The 14,312-nt window shown below is 41.2% G+C and overlaps 1 protein-coding gene across 1 annotated transcript in view; it reads left to right on the forward strand.

The window, feature by feature from the left end:
- Window positions 1–14,312, forward strand: part of LOC119446622 (active breakpoint cluster region-related protein) — a 155,507-nt gene that overhangs the window by 126,513 nt on the left and 14,682 nt on the right. Inside the window, exons 3-19 of the mRNA XM_049664240.1 lie at window positions 498–617; window positions 1,352–1,537; window positions 1,886–1,993; window positions 2,115–2,160; window positions 2,307–2,359; window positions 2,594–2,713; window positions 3,381–3,514; window positions 5,742–5,809; window positions 7,402–7,508; window positions 7,636–7,695; window positions 7,806–7,944; window positions 8,447–8,511; window positions 9,025–9,064; window positions 9,435–9,509; window positions 10,289–10,386; window positions 11,355–11,522; window positions 12,226–12,335. Of these exons, the coding sequence (XP_049520197.1) occupies window positions 498–617; window positions 1,352–1,537; window positions 1,886–1,993; window positions 2,115–2,160; window positions 2,307–2,359; window positions 2,594–2,713; window positions 3,381–3,514; window positions 5,742–5,809; window positions 7,402–7,508; window positions 7,636–7,695; window positions 7,806–7,944; window positions 8,447–8,511; window positions 9,025–9,064; window positions 9,435–9,509; window positions 10,289–10,386; window positions 11,355–11,522; window positions 12,226–12,335 (1,697 nt within the window). The remainder of the gene's footprint in view (window positions 1–497; window positions 618–1,351; window positions 1,538–1,885; window positions 1,994–2,114; window positions 2,161–2,306; window positions 2,360–2,593; window positions 2,714–3,380; window positions 3,515–5,741; window positions 5,810–7,401; window positions 7,509–7,635; window positions 7,696–7,805; window positions 7,945–8,446; window positions 8,512–9,024; window positions 9,065–9,434; window positions 9,510–10,288; window positions 10,387–11,354; window positions 11,523–12,225; window positions 12,336–14,312) is intronic.

Consider the following 14,312-nt stretch of genomic DNA (forward strand, 5'->3'; position numbering starts at 1 on the left):
AGGACATCGGAGACCAAATAGTGCCTAAACTGCATATTCATCTGAAGTGAAGATTAGAGAAATGAATTAAAATTGGTGTTTTGCAGTGGCTACATGCACTAGTGATCAGTAGCTGCCTGTATTACAATGCACTAGACTACTGTGCAAGTTGGGGAAATTATTCATTGAAAACTTTAGCGATCAAACAAAGACCGCGGGTATGTGAAGCCTCTTGTGGTCCATCAACTGTGAGCTTGTCACCCTCTAAATTTATTATTGTTGTGGTCTGTTTGTCGCTCACTAGTCATGCTATTTAACCCTGTCTACATTTATTGCATTACTCTCATTACTTAGCCTCAATTATCACTGCTATTCCATAGTGTTAAGATGCAACCAAGGACGGAAAAAAAGGATCATGACAGGAAAGAGCGTCTTAACACTACGGAATAAGATGAACCAACTAGCCCAGCAACTAGTCCTGATACGTTAAATTATCACTGTCTTTCGATCATTGCCAGGAGTCTGTCCAGGAGGCTTCCCAATCGGAGGCAGAGATGCTGACCATGTGCAAGTGTATCGTGAGCAGCATCATCGAAAGTGAAACAGCATACGTGGACTGCCTCGACACCCTTAATCAGGTAAGCAAGCTGTAGTAGTTGATGACAGCTTGTGCAACAGTGCATCTACGTTTAATGAGCTGCCCTTATCATCTTCATTACAAGTGCAGCTCCACTTCAAGGAAAGGTACCAAAGGGATTTGTGCAGCTGTCCTCTGGTGCTTGTGATAGGTTTCAAATGGTTTCGCAAAGCTGTGTTACTGCTGCAGGTTCACTTAAAAGCACTGTCCTTTGGTCCATTTCTCAGCTTATACTGTTGCTTATGATGTCTGTTGTCACCTTCACGGAGATTTGCTTATAAAACACTGACTTGATTGATAATTTAGTGGGGGTTAGCTCTGAATACATTATCTTTTTTTGCAACAGTCTTTCTGGAAATGCAGCCTCTTGTCTCGGAAAGTGATATTTTGACCAAAGCTTAGAACTTTGACAAATATGCTTATAAGCTCCGTCCTTCCTTTCATTTCTCAGTTCACATAACGTTGCTTATGATGTCTGCTTATACTTTGACAGAAATTCATTTATATAGCACGCTGTCTTGATAAAGTGCAGTGTTATATCTACATATACATTGCTTTCTTAATTTTCATCAGCCTGTTGAAATCCTGCCACCATGTATTGGAAAAAAAAGCTGTTAACCCAAGCTTACCAATGTACTAATTGCTGTATTCAGCCCTGCTGCTTTGTGATTGTGCCCATCGTGAACAGTGAGAGAGCAAAGCTGCCTGTTCAACGACTTTCTTTGTTGCCCACAGTACGCTCGTGCCCTGACCAGTGCCATCGGGACGAACCAGTCGGTGTTGTCCAAGGAGGAGATCGACACCATCTTCTACAAGATCGAGCAGCTGCACGATACGCACAAGAACTTCCGGGATGGCCTGCGCAGGAACTGCGAGAACTGGGATGCCAAGCCAACGATCGGCGAGAACTTTAAGTTCCTGGTGGGTGCATTGCCCCCATCATAAGGAGGGCTCCGTTTATCAAGAAATGAAAAAGAATCCCATAGGCATTATTTGCCTTAGCTTCCCAATTTCCGAAACCACCGATATGCTACTGTTGCATCACATAAATGTGACTTCATTCCGCATGCTAGCAGTGGCGCATATGGAGGCGTACTGCAAAGTTTTGTGCAAGTGTGTTCACAGTTTTGCACAGCAGAGGATTTCAAACAGCACTGTTGGCCTATAAACGCCGACTGCAACTTTGTCAATATTATATTAAGCTGTAAGTGACACAGCGTCTTCAGGCATGTAATTTTTTCTTTGCTTGTTGTTTTTCCTGCAACACAGGCAAGTCGCCTCGAAGTTTACAAGCTGTTCTTGGAGAACTATTCCAAGGCCATTGAGACTGTGCGGCACTGCAACGCATCAAATATGAAGTTCGAGGAGCTGTTCAAGGTGAAATTACCATTTCTTTTATTGGCAACGTCTTATGTCCTGCAATTTCTTGATCTTGTGCTGAAACAGTTATTTTCCTTCTCTCACAATAATGGATTGATTTTTTTCTTTTTCTTTTCAGAACATAAAGTTAAACACATCGAAAGGACAGCCAGCCACATTAGAAGGTGCTTTTATGTTCTCTGACCCAGCTTTAATATTAAATTTAACTGCTGATCAAGCTTGACCTCGAAAACGCTAAATTTCATCAAAGCCTCATGTCTCATGTTTCGTGGCCAAATTTTTTTGCATGTCAACGTATCTCTCATTACAGATTTGCTCCACAAGCCAGTGGCGAGGGTGCAGAAAAATGCGCTGGTGCTTCATGTGAGTATTATATTCATTGCTGCTAATGTTTCTGACAGATTTTTTGTGTCCATTGTAGTTCTAAATCGTTGGTCTCACATATTTTATTACCTATTTCTTTATCACAAGCCACAGCTTGCTGCTGTTGTTTTTGTTTACCGGCTGACATTTTCTTTTTTCCATCAAGAAGTTGGTCTTTATTGGCTGTAGTTACGATTGTGTGGATTAAGGTGGTAATTTTTCTTCTTTCTTCAGGACCTTCTTCACTACATACCTAGCAGCCATCATGACTACAACAACCTCAGGGCAGCGCTAAAGCTCACGCAGCGGTTCCTGAATGAACTCAAGCTCAACTCACCAGAAAGCATGTTCCCGGTAAGTATATTAGAGCGAACATGTTGTCAGACAAAAACTGTGTCCACAACTACCCTTCGTGGACTTATGATTTAAATCACATCTTTTGTTAACTGTAGTTAGACATAGCAAACGATTAATTTTTGAACCTTGACTCCAATGTTTGGGACATACATCAAGGACATATAATAGTCAAGGTCATAGACATTGTTACCTAGATGGTTTTGTGTTGTAGTCTGGAGAGATGAAAACTACACAATCAACGGGTTAATGAATATTTGGCTAAAGAAAATCTATTTTGGCTTGTGGCAAGATGTCGTTAGTCGTAACCTGAAAGCTATGAACTTGAAGTAAGTGGATGGTAAACCAAAATAATGAAAGAAAAGCTAACTAAAAATAGCGAACTGATATAAAAGTAAGATTAAGCTTAATTAAGAATTTCATAATGTTTAAGAACATACACTGACTCCTAAAGTGTAGCAGAATTTATTGTGTACATCATTTCATTTTCTTTCCTTAGTGATAAGAAGCTTAATATATTATTACCACTAATTAGTTTAAATCTTTATAGTTGCCTTTGGCTTTCTCATTTTGCTTTCTACATTTTGCTGGCACACTTTTTGACTCCTGCTCTAATAAATAAGCCTGGCTTAATGACCATGCTTCCATGTCCGCTACTTCATTCCAGCATCAAGACAGGGCTCCTAGGCATGTCGTGAAAAACAGCTTTATTGTGGAATACTCCGAGGGACACCGGAAGCTCAGGCACCTTTTCCTCTTCAATGACGTCATTGTCTGTGCCAAGTACAAACCTTCCAGTAGGTGAGTCGAGCTACACGGTCTGGGTAAAATTTTCGTATTGGCATTTTGTTGCTTAGATTTCAAGTAAGTTCTATGTTTGGCTACCCTGTCTGTCTGTCTGTTGGGGGAGCACACATAAGCTTCCATCTGACAAACCGATTCCTTACCAACTCCGAGGGCACCTATTGCATCTGGAAGGTGAACCTGACTTTACTAACTGGCAGAGGCAAAGTATTGAATTTGATCTTCAATTTTCATTTTTCAGTGTATCAAAACATCACAGAACTCTACAATATCAAAAAACTCTGGAATTGACAAAGCTGTACCTCATAAAAAGAAAGATTTTTTTTTGTCTGCTATCTTTTTGTCACGGTAAAACTTCATTTTTTATTAATACACAGAAATACAGGGTGTTCCTGGTAAATTTGACAGTTAGTACAGTTAGATAGAAATATGCATTGTCAATATGTATTGTTTTATTTTACATATAATCTTTATCTATTGTTTCTGATAATCCCATCAAAATCAAATGGAACTGCAATGGACGTGAGGCAACCACCAAAATATTGAGTTACCTGCTTCACGATTTGTGCCGAGCAGCCAAACTACGCAATGAAGACAGCTGCTCAGTGCACCTTGAACATCGTAAAATTGATGCGACATGAAATGTAGAGGTGGCATGGAGACAAGGAAGTCGTGGCTGAAGATATTGTTTTATGTTCCGCGTGTCATGAAGACCAAGTTTCCCCAAAGTGTGATGGTGTTTGGATGCAACTCCAGTAAAGGTGATGAGATGCCCCCACACGTATTTCCACAGGGACTCAGGCTCAATTCGAATGGGTATGTGGAGCTGCTGTGCACTGTTGTGAAGCCTTGGGTTGGGAGGGCGGCTGCCAGACAACCCTACATATGGCAGCAAAACTCAACTCCCTGCCACACCGCTGATAAATCTCAGAAGTCGTTGTGCGAGAAATTTTCACAATTTCACCGGTCCCAACGTTTGGCCCCCTAGTAACCTTGATTGCAATCCTATGAATAGTTATGTGTGAGTCGTGATTGAGTAGGTAACCAACCACAATGCCAGTAACTCCAAATGCAGCTGATAGAGAAGATTCTGCCTGCTTTTGCGGCTCCCTCTCGAGACAGTGTTAAGGTTGCATGTGGCAAATTGCGGAGCCACCTCAAGGCAGTTGTTGTGCTGAGGTTGGTATCTATGAGTGATTTCACTTTGTCATCTTTTCGGCTTTATGTCCCTTTTCCATGCGTCCAATAAATTTAGTTTTGCTGAAGTTATGGTCTCTTTTCGTCTTTCACCTATAAGCGTCAGATTTACTGTGAACATCCTGAGAAAGACAGTTACTGAAAATGTGTGAAGTGATCATTCCAGAATGCATATTTAAGGGGCACTTTCCTATGTTTTCTAATCGTTATTTCGGGGCTGTAAAGTTTGGCAAATATGCTTAATCAGCTGACAACCTATTCTACACTGTGACTAATGATATTCATTTTGTCTCCTTCATGATGACAGTAGACGTATCTTTGTTGTTTTATGTGTTGTCTGTATGAACTACTCATCCTTTCATCTCCTGTTTCAGCAGCACTCGCTCAAAATGCTGTGCAGCTTACACTTTTATGGTGACATTGTAATTGTGTACTCTGTATTCGTGCTTTAGTAATCATTGTGTAAGCTAGAATTATACTGCACTGTGTTCATAGTAATTTAAGTTGAAGTTAGAAGTTTATTTGCTATTGGGAATGGAGAAACATTGACTCACATCTTTTAGTGTGCCAGGAGGACCCAGTGTAAATGCTATAGTTTAGACATTGGTTTGCCAGAATATAACCCCCACCCCCACGGAACCGCAAAGGTTCGAGCGAATGGAGTCCAATAAAACAAAATATTGCTGCAGCCATTACATCTGCCGTGTATATTTACACGCATAACGATCCTATTACTCCACAAACCTTTGTGGTCTGATGCAAACATGGAAAAAGATGAAGCCGATTGAACATCTGTTTGTTGCATGTATCTGTTGCACTGCAGTGTTTGACGTTTCCTGATGGCCACTTCTGGGTGCTTGATGAACTAGTATTATTGTTTTTGTCTTGAGAATATTTTGGAAGTTTGGAGGGCCAGAAAGAATCTGTGCTGTCATTTATTGCATGCTGAAATTTGTCTATAAAAAATTGGGCGATGAAAATCTAGTAACAAATCATATGTACCTTGCACATTTCTTTTCTCTTCCAGGCAAAAGTTTACTTTTGAGGTCAAGTGGTATATCCCTCTTAGCCTTGTTACCCTCATTGACGCTACTGGTAAGTCCCATCATTATCTGAAAGCAGTAAAGTTGCATATAAGTAAATAATTTCCCATGCTTGTGAGCAGCAGTGTCACCACATTGCATGTAATCTTTTTCTTTTACTGTTCCTATTACTGTAAAGTCTTTTATTTTTGCATGCCCTTCATTTATGCGAATTTCATGATTGGAAAATGCCGCAAAATTTAAGGGCGTGCAATATTTTCAAGTAACAAACATAGACACTATGTTGAAAACTTAGATCTTATTTTCCTGGCCAGTTCTGCTGGCTGTACCCTCTAAACTATGATGCGTCAGATTTACTCAGCTGTGCACGCTTGTGCTATGCCAGTCCTCTCAAATGCTGTTTAGAGAATCTCCGGCTTCACAAAGAGGGAGTGTCATACTTTAGTGAGCTAGTCGGCAGGCAGTGGCTTTCTCAGTGAGGCCATTAGAGGCACTTTGTCATCTTTGCCCTGCTTCAGCTGTGTCACGATTGAGTCAGCATACCAATAGATGAACTTGTTCGTCATTTCGGAGTTGAATATTCTGCTAAAGTGCACTTCTACGGGCTGCAGATGGCCTGTACACCTAGAAGGCATGAACACATAAAAAATGTTGTCTAAGTTTCTGAAGAACAATGTCAGCTTGGAGAACCACAAAGACATCAAACAAGCACAGGGCCTTCTTGGTTAGCAGAGGGCAGCCAGAATGTTTTCGTTGTCATTCTGCATAGGGGGATGATCACATTCTCTTTGTAATGGGTCATAGGTTTGTGCTCCAGTGGGTTTGAAAGTAGCAAATGACCCAGGAAGCCGAGAAGCCTACTGTCATATGACATCTCATTGTTTGTCGCAAAAGGAGCTTTTGCAGCCCAACAGGGCCACACTGCACTTGCGTGAAATCGCAAAAATTTGTAGCCTAGAATATGCCCAAAGTCTCCGATTTGCGAGCAATTGGGTGTGCGAAATTATAGGGTATTGCAGTATGATGTTCTATTCAGTATTTATAAGCTGTGTAAATTATTAAGTTCTTCTAGTGTTCAGATTCACTGAAGCTGATGTTACAAGGTTATTCATGTAAAGTATAGAATTGCAGAAATGCTATGAGAGCCCCTGAATACTCACTGTGTGGCTCAGTGGCTATGGCTTTGTGCTTCTGGGTCGGGGGTTCAATTCCCAGCCGCAGTGACCACATTACAATGGGAGTGGAATGCATAAACACCAATGTACTGTGCTTTGGGGGCTCAATAAGAAACCCAGGTAACTAAAATTTACTTGGAGCCGTGCAGAACAGCATTCCTCATAGCCAATTGTGCCAGCTTTGGGACATTAAATTCTGCAATTCAAAATTCTTTTTAACAGTCACTGGATTTCATTATCAAATGAGCCTTGTACCCTGCAATTAAGCCAGTCATCATTTATTCAAATGTCAAGCTCCTCTGTGTCTGCTAGTAATGCCAAAGCATTGCAAGCTGCTTTATTTGCTTGAGCATTAGTGATTGCTTTGAAAGGCATGGCATTTTAGAAGTGCTGGTCGGCCTTGTACGATTCGCTGTCATTTGATTTCTTTTCATTATGGGGCATAATTTGCTCATGTTATCTTCTGCAGGAGAAATGGAGCCCATCAGGGAAGACAACAAGGTGAATGTATGCCAATTGCGGTCACGAACAAGCACGCTGAGAGACGCTGTCGCAAAGGAAGAAAGAGACAATGCCGTGAGTGTTTTTATTTTGTCTGTTTCATACCTAGACTATATACATAAACGTACACGTAAAGAGAAATGCACATACACATTGCAGGTTTCTCTCTTTGCTACTCACATGATCTCTTTTGTTATTTCAGAAGCTTGGAAAGCCACCAGGTCGCAACTTGGAACGAAATCGAAAGAAACTTAGTGAACTGGTAAGCTATCGCTTGTTTTTTATTATTATATACATATTTTCAACAGTAAGGCACAAGTTGGAAGTATGAATGTTTCTTAATTAATGTGGTTATTTTTATTTCACTCGCAGGAGGCACAGTTAGTCCTGCACTCTCCAAATCTGCCATTTAAGATTGGCTTCAAGAACACCAAAACATACAACTTCTTCCTGTCGTCAGAGTTTGAGCGATCCCAGTGGATTGAGGCCATCAACCACCTGCACATGACAGGTATTCACTGTCATCTTGATGTTTGTTTTTTGTTTTAGTTTTTTCAAATCAAATAATTTTTTTTTCTTAATACAAGCGAGGGGCAATTGCAATAAGCTGCATGAAACAGCAGCTTGACAAGGCAATTGCTCGCTTGTATAGCAACGGGCAGCAGTACGGAAGAAACACCAGCAGACAAAAAAAATATTAACAGATGACAGAACAATATAATTTCCAGTTTGATAGCAGTGTATGCATATCATTACATAATGCTGAAAAATAACTCATTTTTACAGGCATATTGAGCTTTATGATATAAAAACAGCACTCACGAAAACTTATTACACATGGGTGAAACATAAGAATCATTGAAATAGCAAGGATGTATAAAAAAAGACTATGAATCACATGTGAATGAAGTGCTGTATGCCTGAATCACCCAGGTCAAACAACCTCTCTGCTTCTCATACCCAGCTCATGATAATTTGCGTATTTCACTCACCTGCACCATCTTGCTTTGCAGCCCCGCAGGTTGTCACAACACCCAGCATTCTCGAACTGCAGAGCTGCATTACATCAGCGAGAGGGGCAAGTGCTGCTTTGTTGTTCACGCCTTATCACTCAGAATATGCCGTGGCCTGCATTTTTATTCAAACAGCTTCAAAAGAAGATTTTGCAGTCACGGCAGCATGTTTTCACTCAGATAGTGTGGCAAAATTCTATCACTTTGGTTTTAATTGTCTAGTAAAATATTCATAATTTTTGTTTGCCTGGTTAGTGTAAAAAGAGTAATCAAAAACCAGTGTTCTGTGTGCACGTCTACATCAGACAAGTCAGCTACTCCAAAGATGCTGACGGATTTCACTAACTGCTGACAACTGATAGTCTGCACAAACGAGGTAAACAGCGATGCAAAATGGTTTTAAAGTGGTGTGGGCTAAAACATGCAATATTCTTGCATAATTTCATCAAGAACAAAGCAGCGGTAAATGCAAAATCTTATTTTGAAGTTCTTAAAGTGAAAATACTAGACGCTGTACTTTAGCTCCATAAACTTCTCAAATATTTCAATTATTCATTCAAGTGTGCTTGACCTTGCAGTGCATGGGAACCAACATGGGATCTTTCCTGACAAGAACAGGTAAGAACTCCTCAGTCATAATTGTCTCCTCTTGTAACAGTCTCCTCTTTAAGCTTTCAGATAATTGCTAGCTTGCTTTTTCTCTTTTTTAAGATAGCAAGAAGGAGAATAAAAAGAATAGAATTACAAAGAGCAGTTACTTATGCAATGACTATTAGTTACAGTTCCTTACTAATACTGTGATTATAAGGGTTTAGTTCTCTTAAAGTCGTCCTCTTAATGGTCGAAATAACTCGGAGTGGAGAAATTTCACTCTGGTATCTAATTGTATAGTTATGACTAGACAGACTTTGACTAATTACATAGGTGAATATTGTTTTTATGAATGTGTCTTATGACATGTGGTGGCACTCTTCCTCTTCCAATGCAGCCAAAGATGAGGACCTGCTGTTTGGCGACCTTCTCGTCACTGTCCACAACTTGCAGGGGCTCACAACACCTTCAGGTTTGTTGAACTTGAGTCACATCGCCTTATTTTCTTCTCAAGAACCAATGACGTTATTTGTAAGATTTGCTGCTCAGAAGTCATATGGTGGAGTTGTTCAAAAAAGGTGGGCTAAAAGATGTTCATGGTCTTACCTCTCTTATGGTAGTCTGGGTCAGTGGATGACGAATTATAATTTTTCCCATGAGAGTTGGTCACATCCACTTCATGCACATGCCACCACATTTGTATAAGTGGGCACAATTTGTGGCTTCTTTCCAAAACCTGGGAAAAGAAACGAAGAAGGCATAACATGGCGTAGAAGCTTGCTGCACGCTCATTACTGTCAGCTAGCATGTTTCATTGGCTTGAGTAGCAGGGTCCTTTCTCTGGATCAGCCAGTGGAATAGGGGGACATTCAGTGTAGGGCATTACTGTTAAAATCATCAGCAAGCATTAAATTGTTCGTTCTGAATAGCTTATAGGATCTTTTTGTGTTAGTAATTGTCACAATATTAGAAAGAAAAGTATATAAATACAAAGCAGTTACCTGTGCACATTTCTTTATTTCCTTCCTTCTTATAAACTTTAGCTTGGAAAAATGTGGTGAGATGCTGTAAAACAAATTGTCTGTAACATTGTTGTTTGCCGTAGTCTTCATGCTTATGCAAGAAATGCTCTGATTTCAATTGAATATTGCTTCATAAGCTGCAAAGCATATTCCTTGCTCACCTAGGCAAGATTTTATTGCTTTTGTAAATTATATTGAACTGAATGTTTCTTTTCTTTTTTCTTGGCAGACATTTACATTTGCTTTGAAGTAGACTCCTATGGACATTTCTTCAAGAAGGCCAAGACGAAAATATGCCAGAACACAATGGAACCAATCTTCAACCAGGTGAGTTGTCACTTTTTATCTGGTACAGTTTGCATATTATGTGAAGTTTCAGCTCATTGCTTTGATCTTACACTAGCATAACTGAATTCGTCATGCAATTTTGGACACATTTTGATGTTGTAAGTACCATAAAACTTTTTTCTTTGACTCGTGAAATCATAGGAAAGTGACTCGTGAAATCATAGGAAGCGGTAGTTATTGTGCATCCTGTGATTATAATGTACAAGGCATTTCACCAACTGTCTTTATTAAAAATAGCTGATTGTACACGAAGTGATAAATGCTGGCCAAATTTCACAGCGAGCGACATCAGCTAATGTGCTAGAGAAAATTGTCAATAAAGCCTTTAATTAACCAAATTTCTTTAACTTTGTAATTACGTACAAACTTTTGCACACATTTTGCCATTGAAGAATTAAAGCATGTTAGTTCTCAAGACATGTTCACTGGGTAGAAAGCCTGAGATCACCACCAGTACTGATGTATTCACCATCGCAACCTGTCCTGAAATGCATCAGTGTTTCATGTAGCTTTGTCCTCCAGTGCTAACAGGAAGCTTTTGGGGAAAATGTGTAATGCCAATGCATTTCGGTGCAAATCTGCGGACTATATCTTGACTGAGATACCATTGTACTGTTACTTTGTACGTGAGTGTTCTTATCTCGGTAAAATTAAGTGGTTTGTTACTTCAGAATAGTAGAGTGCAGAATCCTGTGTAGTTGTCACAAAAGGGTGACTATTGGAGAGCTTTGGCAGACCATGGTCTTCTGTACTGCAGGAGAGCTGATCAGGCTGCTATGATGATTGAAATGATTGTGCTATCTGTGTCTTTTGATCTTCTTTAGTTCTTCATTGGTCTCCATTCTTGCTATTTGGCAGTGCCGACCTTTTTTGATACTTATGTAATTTTGTCAGTGCCATTTGAATGGATTATTTACAGTTACTGTGGTTCTTTCTGACTGTTGCAGGAAGTTGTTATTGACCTGGACGGATCACAAACACTTCGAATACTTTGCTACGAGGAGCAAATTAAGAACGGCACAACCATTACTGAGCTGCGGGGAAAGGCTGCCTTCGAGATGAGTCGTTCCTGGCTCACGGACAAGTACCAGGAGAAGTCCTTCAGCCTGCAGGACGTAGGTGTTCCACGCTGAAAGAAAAACGATGTGCTTTTAATATCTCTGTAACATGGTTGTAGGCAGGCATCATTTTGTGCAAACAGCAGTTCTCTATATGAGCAGTGACCCTGTATAGAAATGTGACACGACCTGTGCTTCAAATGAGATCTAATGTTAACAGTGAGGGAGTTCTAAAAGCACGATCACTTTGTGAAAATCCAGTGAGATAAACATCCGCCTATGTCATGTCATCTTAGACTAGCCATTTATGCTGCCTAAATTTATGCTTTCATTTGACTCTGTGTGTCATTTAGATTGATGTGTATGGCAAAAGTTTTGAACAGCAAAGGTGGATGAGTTGGATTGCATTAGGAATGAGTGCAAAATGACTCCTGTCCTTTCTTTGCATACTGTCTTTTGCATTACTTCTAAACAAACATTTTAGGTAGCTTTCATGCTGGCACATTCACAGGAATACTGAAGCCTATGAAGGACTGTTATAACTCTTCCTACTGTGTTACTGATAACCAGTCTATCACTAGCCATTCCTATAACCATTCCTAATGAAACTAACAATTTTGGATGCTCATTAAAAGCAGAGACAGCAAAAGTCAGTGAGTAAACTTGTTAAACTGATTGACATTGCATTTTATTTATTCTCGTACTGATTTTTGCAGCAGTTATTACAATGTGATTTGCTGTTAATTGCTTTCTTTTCCAGTTCACGCTCAACCTCAGCATAAAGTACAACTCCTCAGATGTTGGTCTGCAGAGGGTTCCGTCATGTAAACCCGTTGGATCTTTCGGAGTTAAGGTGCAACAGGTTTGCAAGTAAGTCTTTCTTTTTATGAATGTGCTAGCAATCTTAGGGTACATCACCCACTTTCCGGTGACCGGCTATCTATGTTTGTACCTATGTATGTTTGCATCTAACTGTTTTCCCGCCTAACTGGGTCACTGGGTAATCCATGGTCGAATGGGTAGCGCATCGTGCTGCTGTGCTGAGGGTTCGAAACCAACCATCAGACCAACTTGGGTCTCTAAAAATGTGGCAATATGTACATACATGCTGCTCTGAACTTCTGTTATGCCAACATGGGTCACAATAGATGAGGGACTGGGTAGGCACCGCTGTTCGAAGAAACTCTTTGACGCCGACTTGGATCACTGGGTATTTGTTACTCGGTCTGTTCTGGTCATCAGTGAACCTCTTTGATGCTAACTAGGTCACCGGGTATGTGCCAGTAGGTGTGTGCCACTCTTCAGTGAATGTCTTTGATGCCAACTTGGGTAACTAAACATGTGCCACTGGGATTGTGTCGCTGTACAATGACAAAAAGATCCCTTTAATTTCTCTGATGCTGAGCGGAATCGAATCCACGTCACGAGGGTTCCTCGAGGACTTCAACCTGACGCATTAGCAGGCTGCACCACAAATGCACTTGGTATGTGTTGCTCTTAAATGAACGCCTGTCACGTCAACGCGTCAGTGAGCTGCGCCACGAATGCACTCGGTATGTGCCCCTCTTCAATTAACTTCTCGCCAACTTGGGTGACTGAGTATGGGCCACTGAGTGTGCGGCAAGCGAGGGAACGATTTTCAGCATTAGTAAGCACCGGCGCGCCACACTTCTCGACTGGCAGGCCACATGTGGACTTCTCGGCAGTGCCACTAGATGGCGTTGCGTGTTCAGAAAGAAGCGCAAGAGGGGAGCCCGGTTGCCACATGATGAGTTTTTTACTGTTTGCATGCACCGGCGCGCCTTGCATTTCAGATGCCCCGCGCAACGTCACGCCGGCAGTGCTAGATGGCATAGAGTGTTCTTAGGGAAGCATGAAAGAGGAATCCCACTGCACTGCACCCCTCATACATAACTCGCTTAAACGGAGGCAATATGTTGTGTCGCTATATTTATGCAATGCTAAACGCATTACCGTCGACAATCATCGTGAGATGGGTCGACGGTGTGTCCTCACAAATAGGCATCAGATTCTTTTTATGCGATCCCCTTCGGGTATTACTGCTTTACAGGGGGCAAAAAGGCAATACCGAAGCAAAAAGCTTATATGTGTCACACTGGTTTACCAACCGCAGTGATTGCTGTGTTGAGCCACACCATCGGCCTCATACAGGAGCCTAATGTCGACATAGCATTGTGATTTTATGTCTACTAGAGTGTAATGCATGAGAACGATGCCGGTGGCTGATGCAAATGTTTTATAATGATTGATGCTTAGTTGTTTCGGGATTGCATTGGGTTGGCCGTCCACCAGCCCTCTTATGCTTTAGCTCCCGTGCCAAGCGATCAGATAGTGAGAATATTTTCCAATTAACACTGGCAGTTCACAGATGACGGTGCTCTTCGTCGAGTGAATACCAATATAGCCAAAATAGTTCACAACATATACACACACCACAGCTGGGGCCGTATTCTGAAACGTTCCACTTCGGCGATAGTTCGCCTTTCACCTTGAGGCGCGCGCTGATTGGCTGGTTCAGCAAAATCGGGAAATGAATCGCGCCATCTGGTAGTTCCGGTTCACATCATTTTGACATCACGGTGTCATTGCATGCTCCCGACATATATTGAATAGACAAACACTCCTGTGTTGTACTGCGGCCGATACCTTTGAAACCCATACACCCGAGCCGCGCTGCACTCGCACCGTGTGCTCTCTCGTGTGTTGCAAAGGGTTCGAGTGCGCGTGTTGGTAATGCATGCTGGATGTCACAGATAAGCAGCCGGTTGATTTATTGAACCTGACTATCGCCTAGGTAAACTATTGCCGAAGTGGAGTGTTTCAGAA

The sequence above is a fragment of the Dermacentor silvarum genome, chromosome 3 (assembly GCF_013339745.2).
Source record: "Dermacentor silvarum isolate Dsil-2018 chromosome 3, BIME_Dsil_1.4, whole genome shotgun sequence".
Classification (NCBI taxonomy): domain Eukaryota; kingdom Metazoa; phylum Arthropoda; class Arachnida; order Ixodida; family Ixodidae; genus Dermacentor; species Dermacentor silvarum.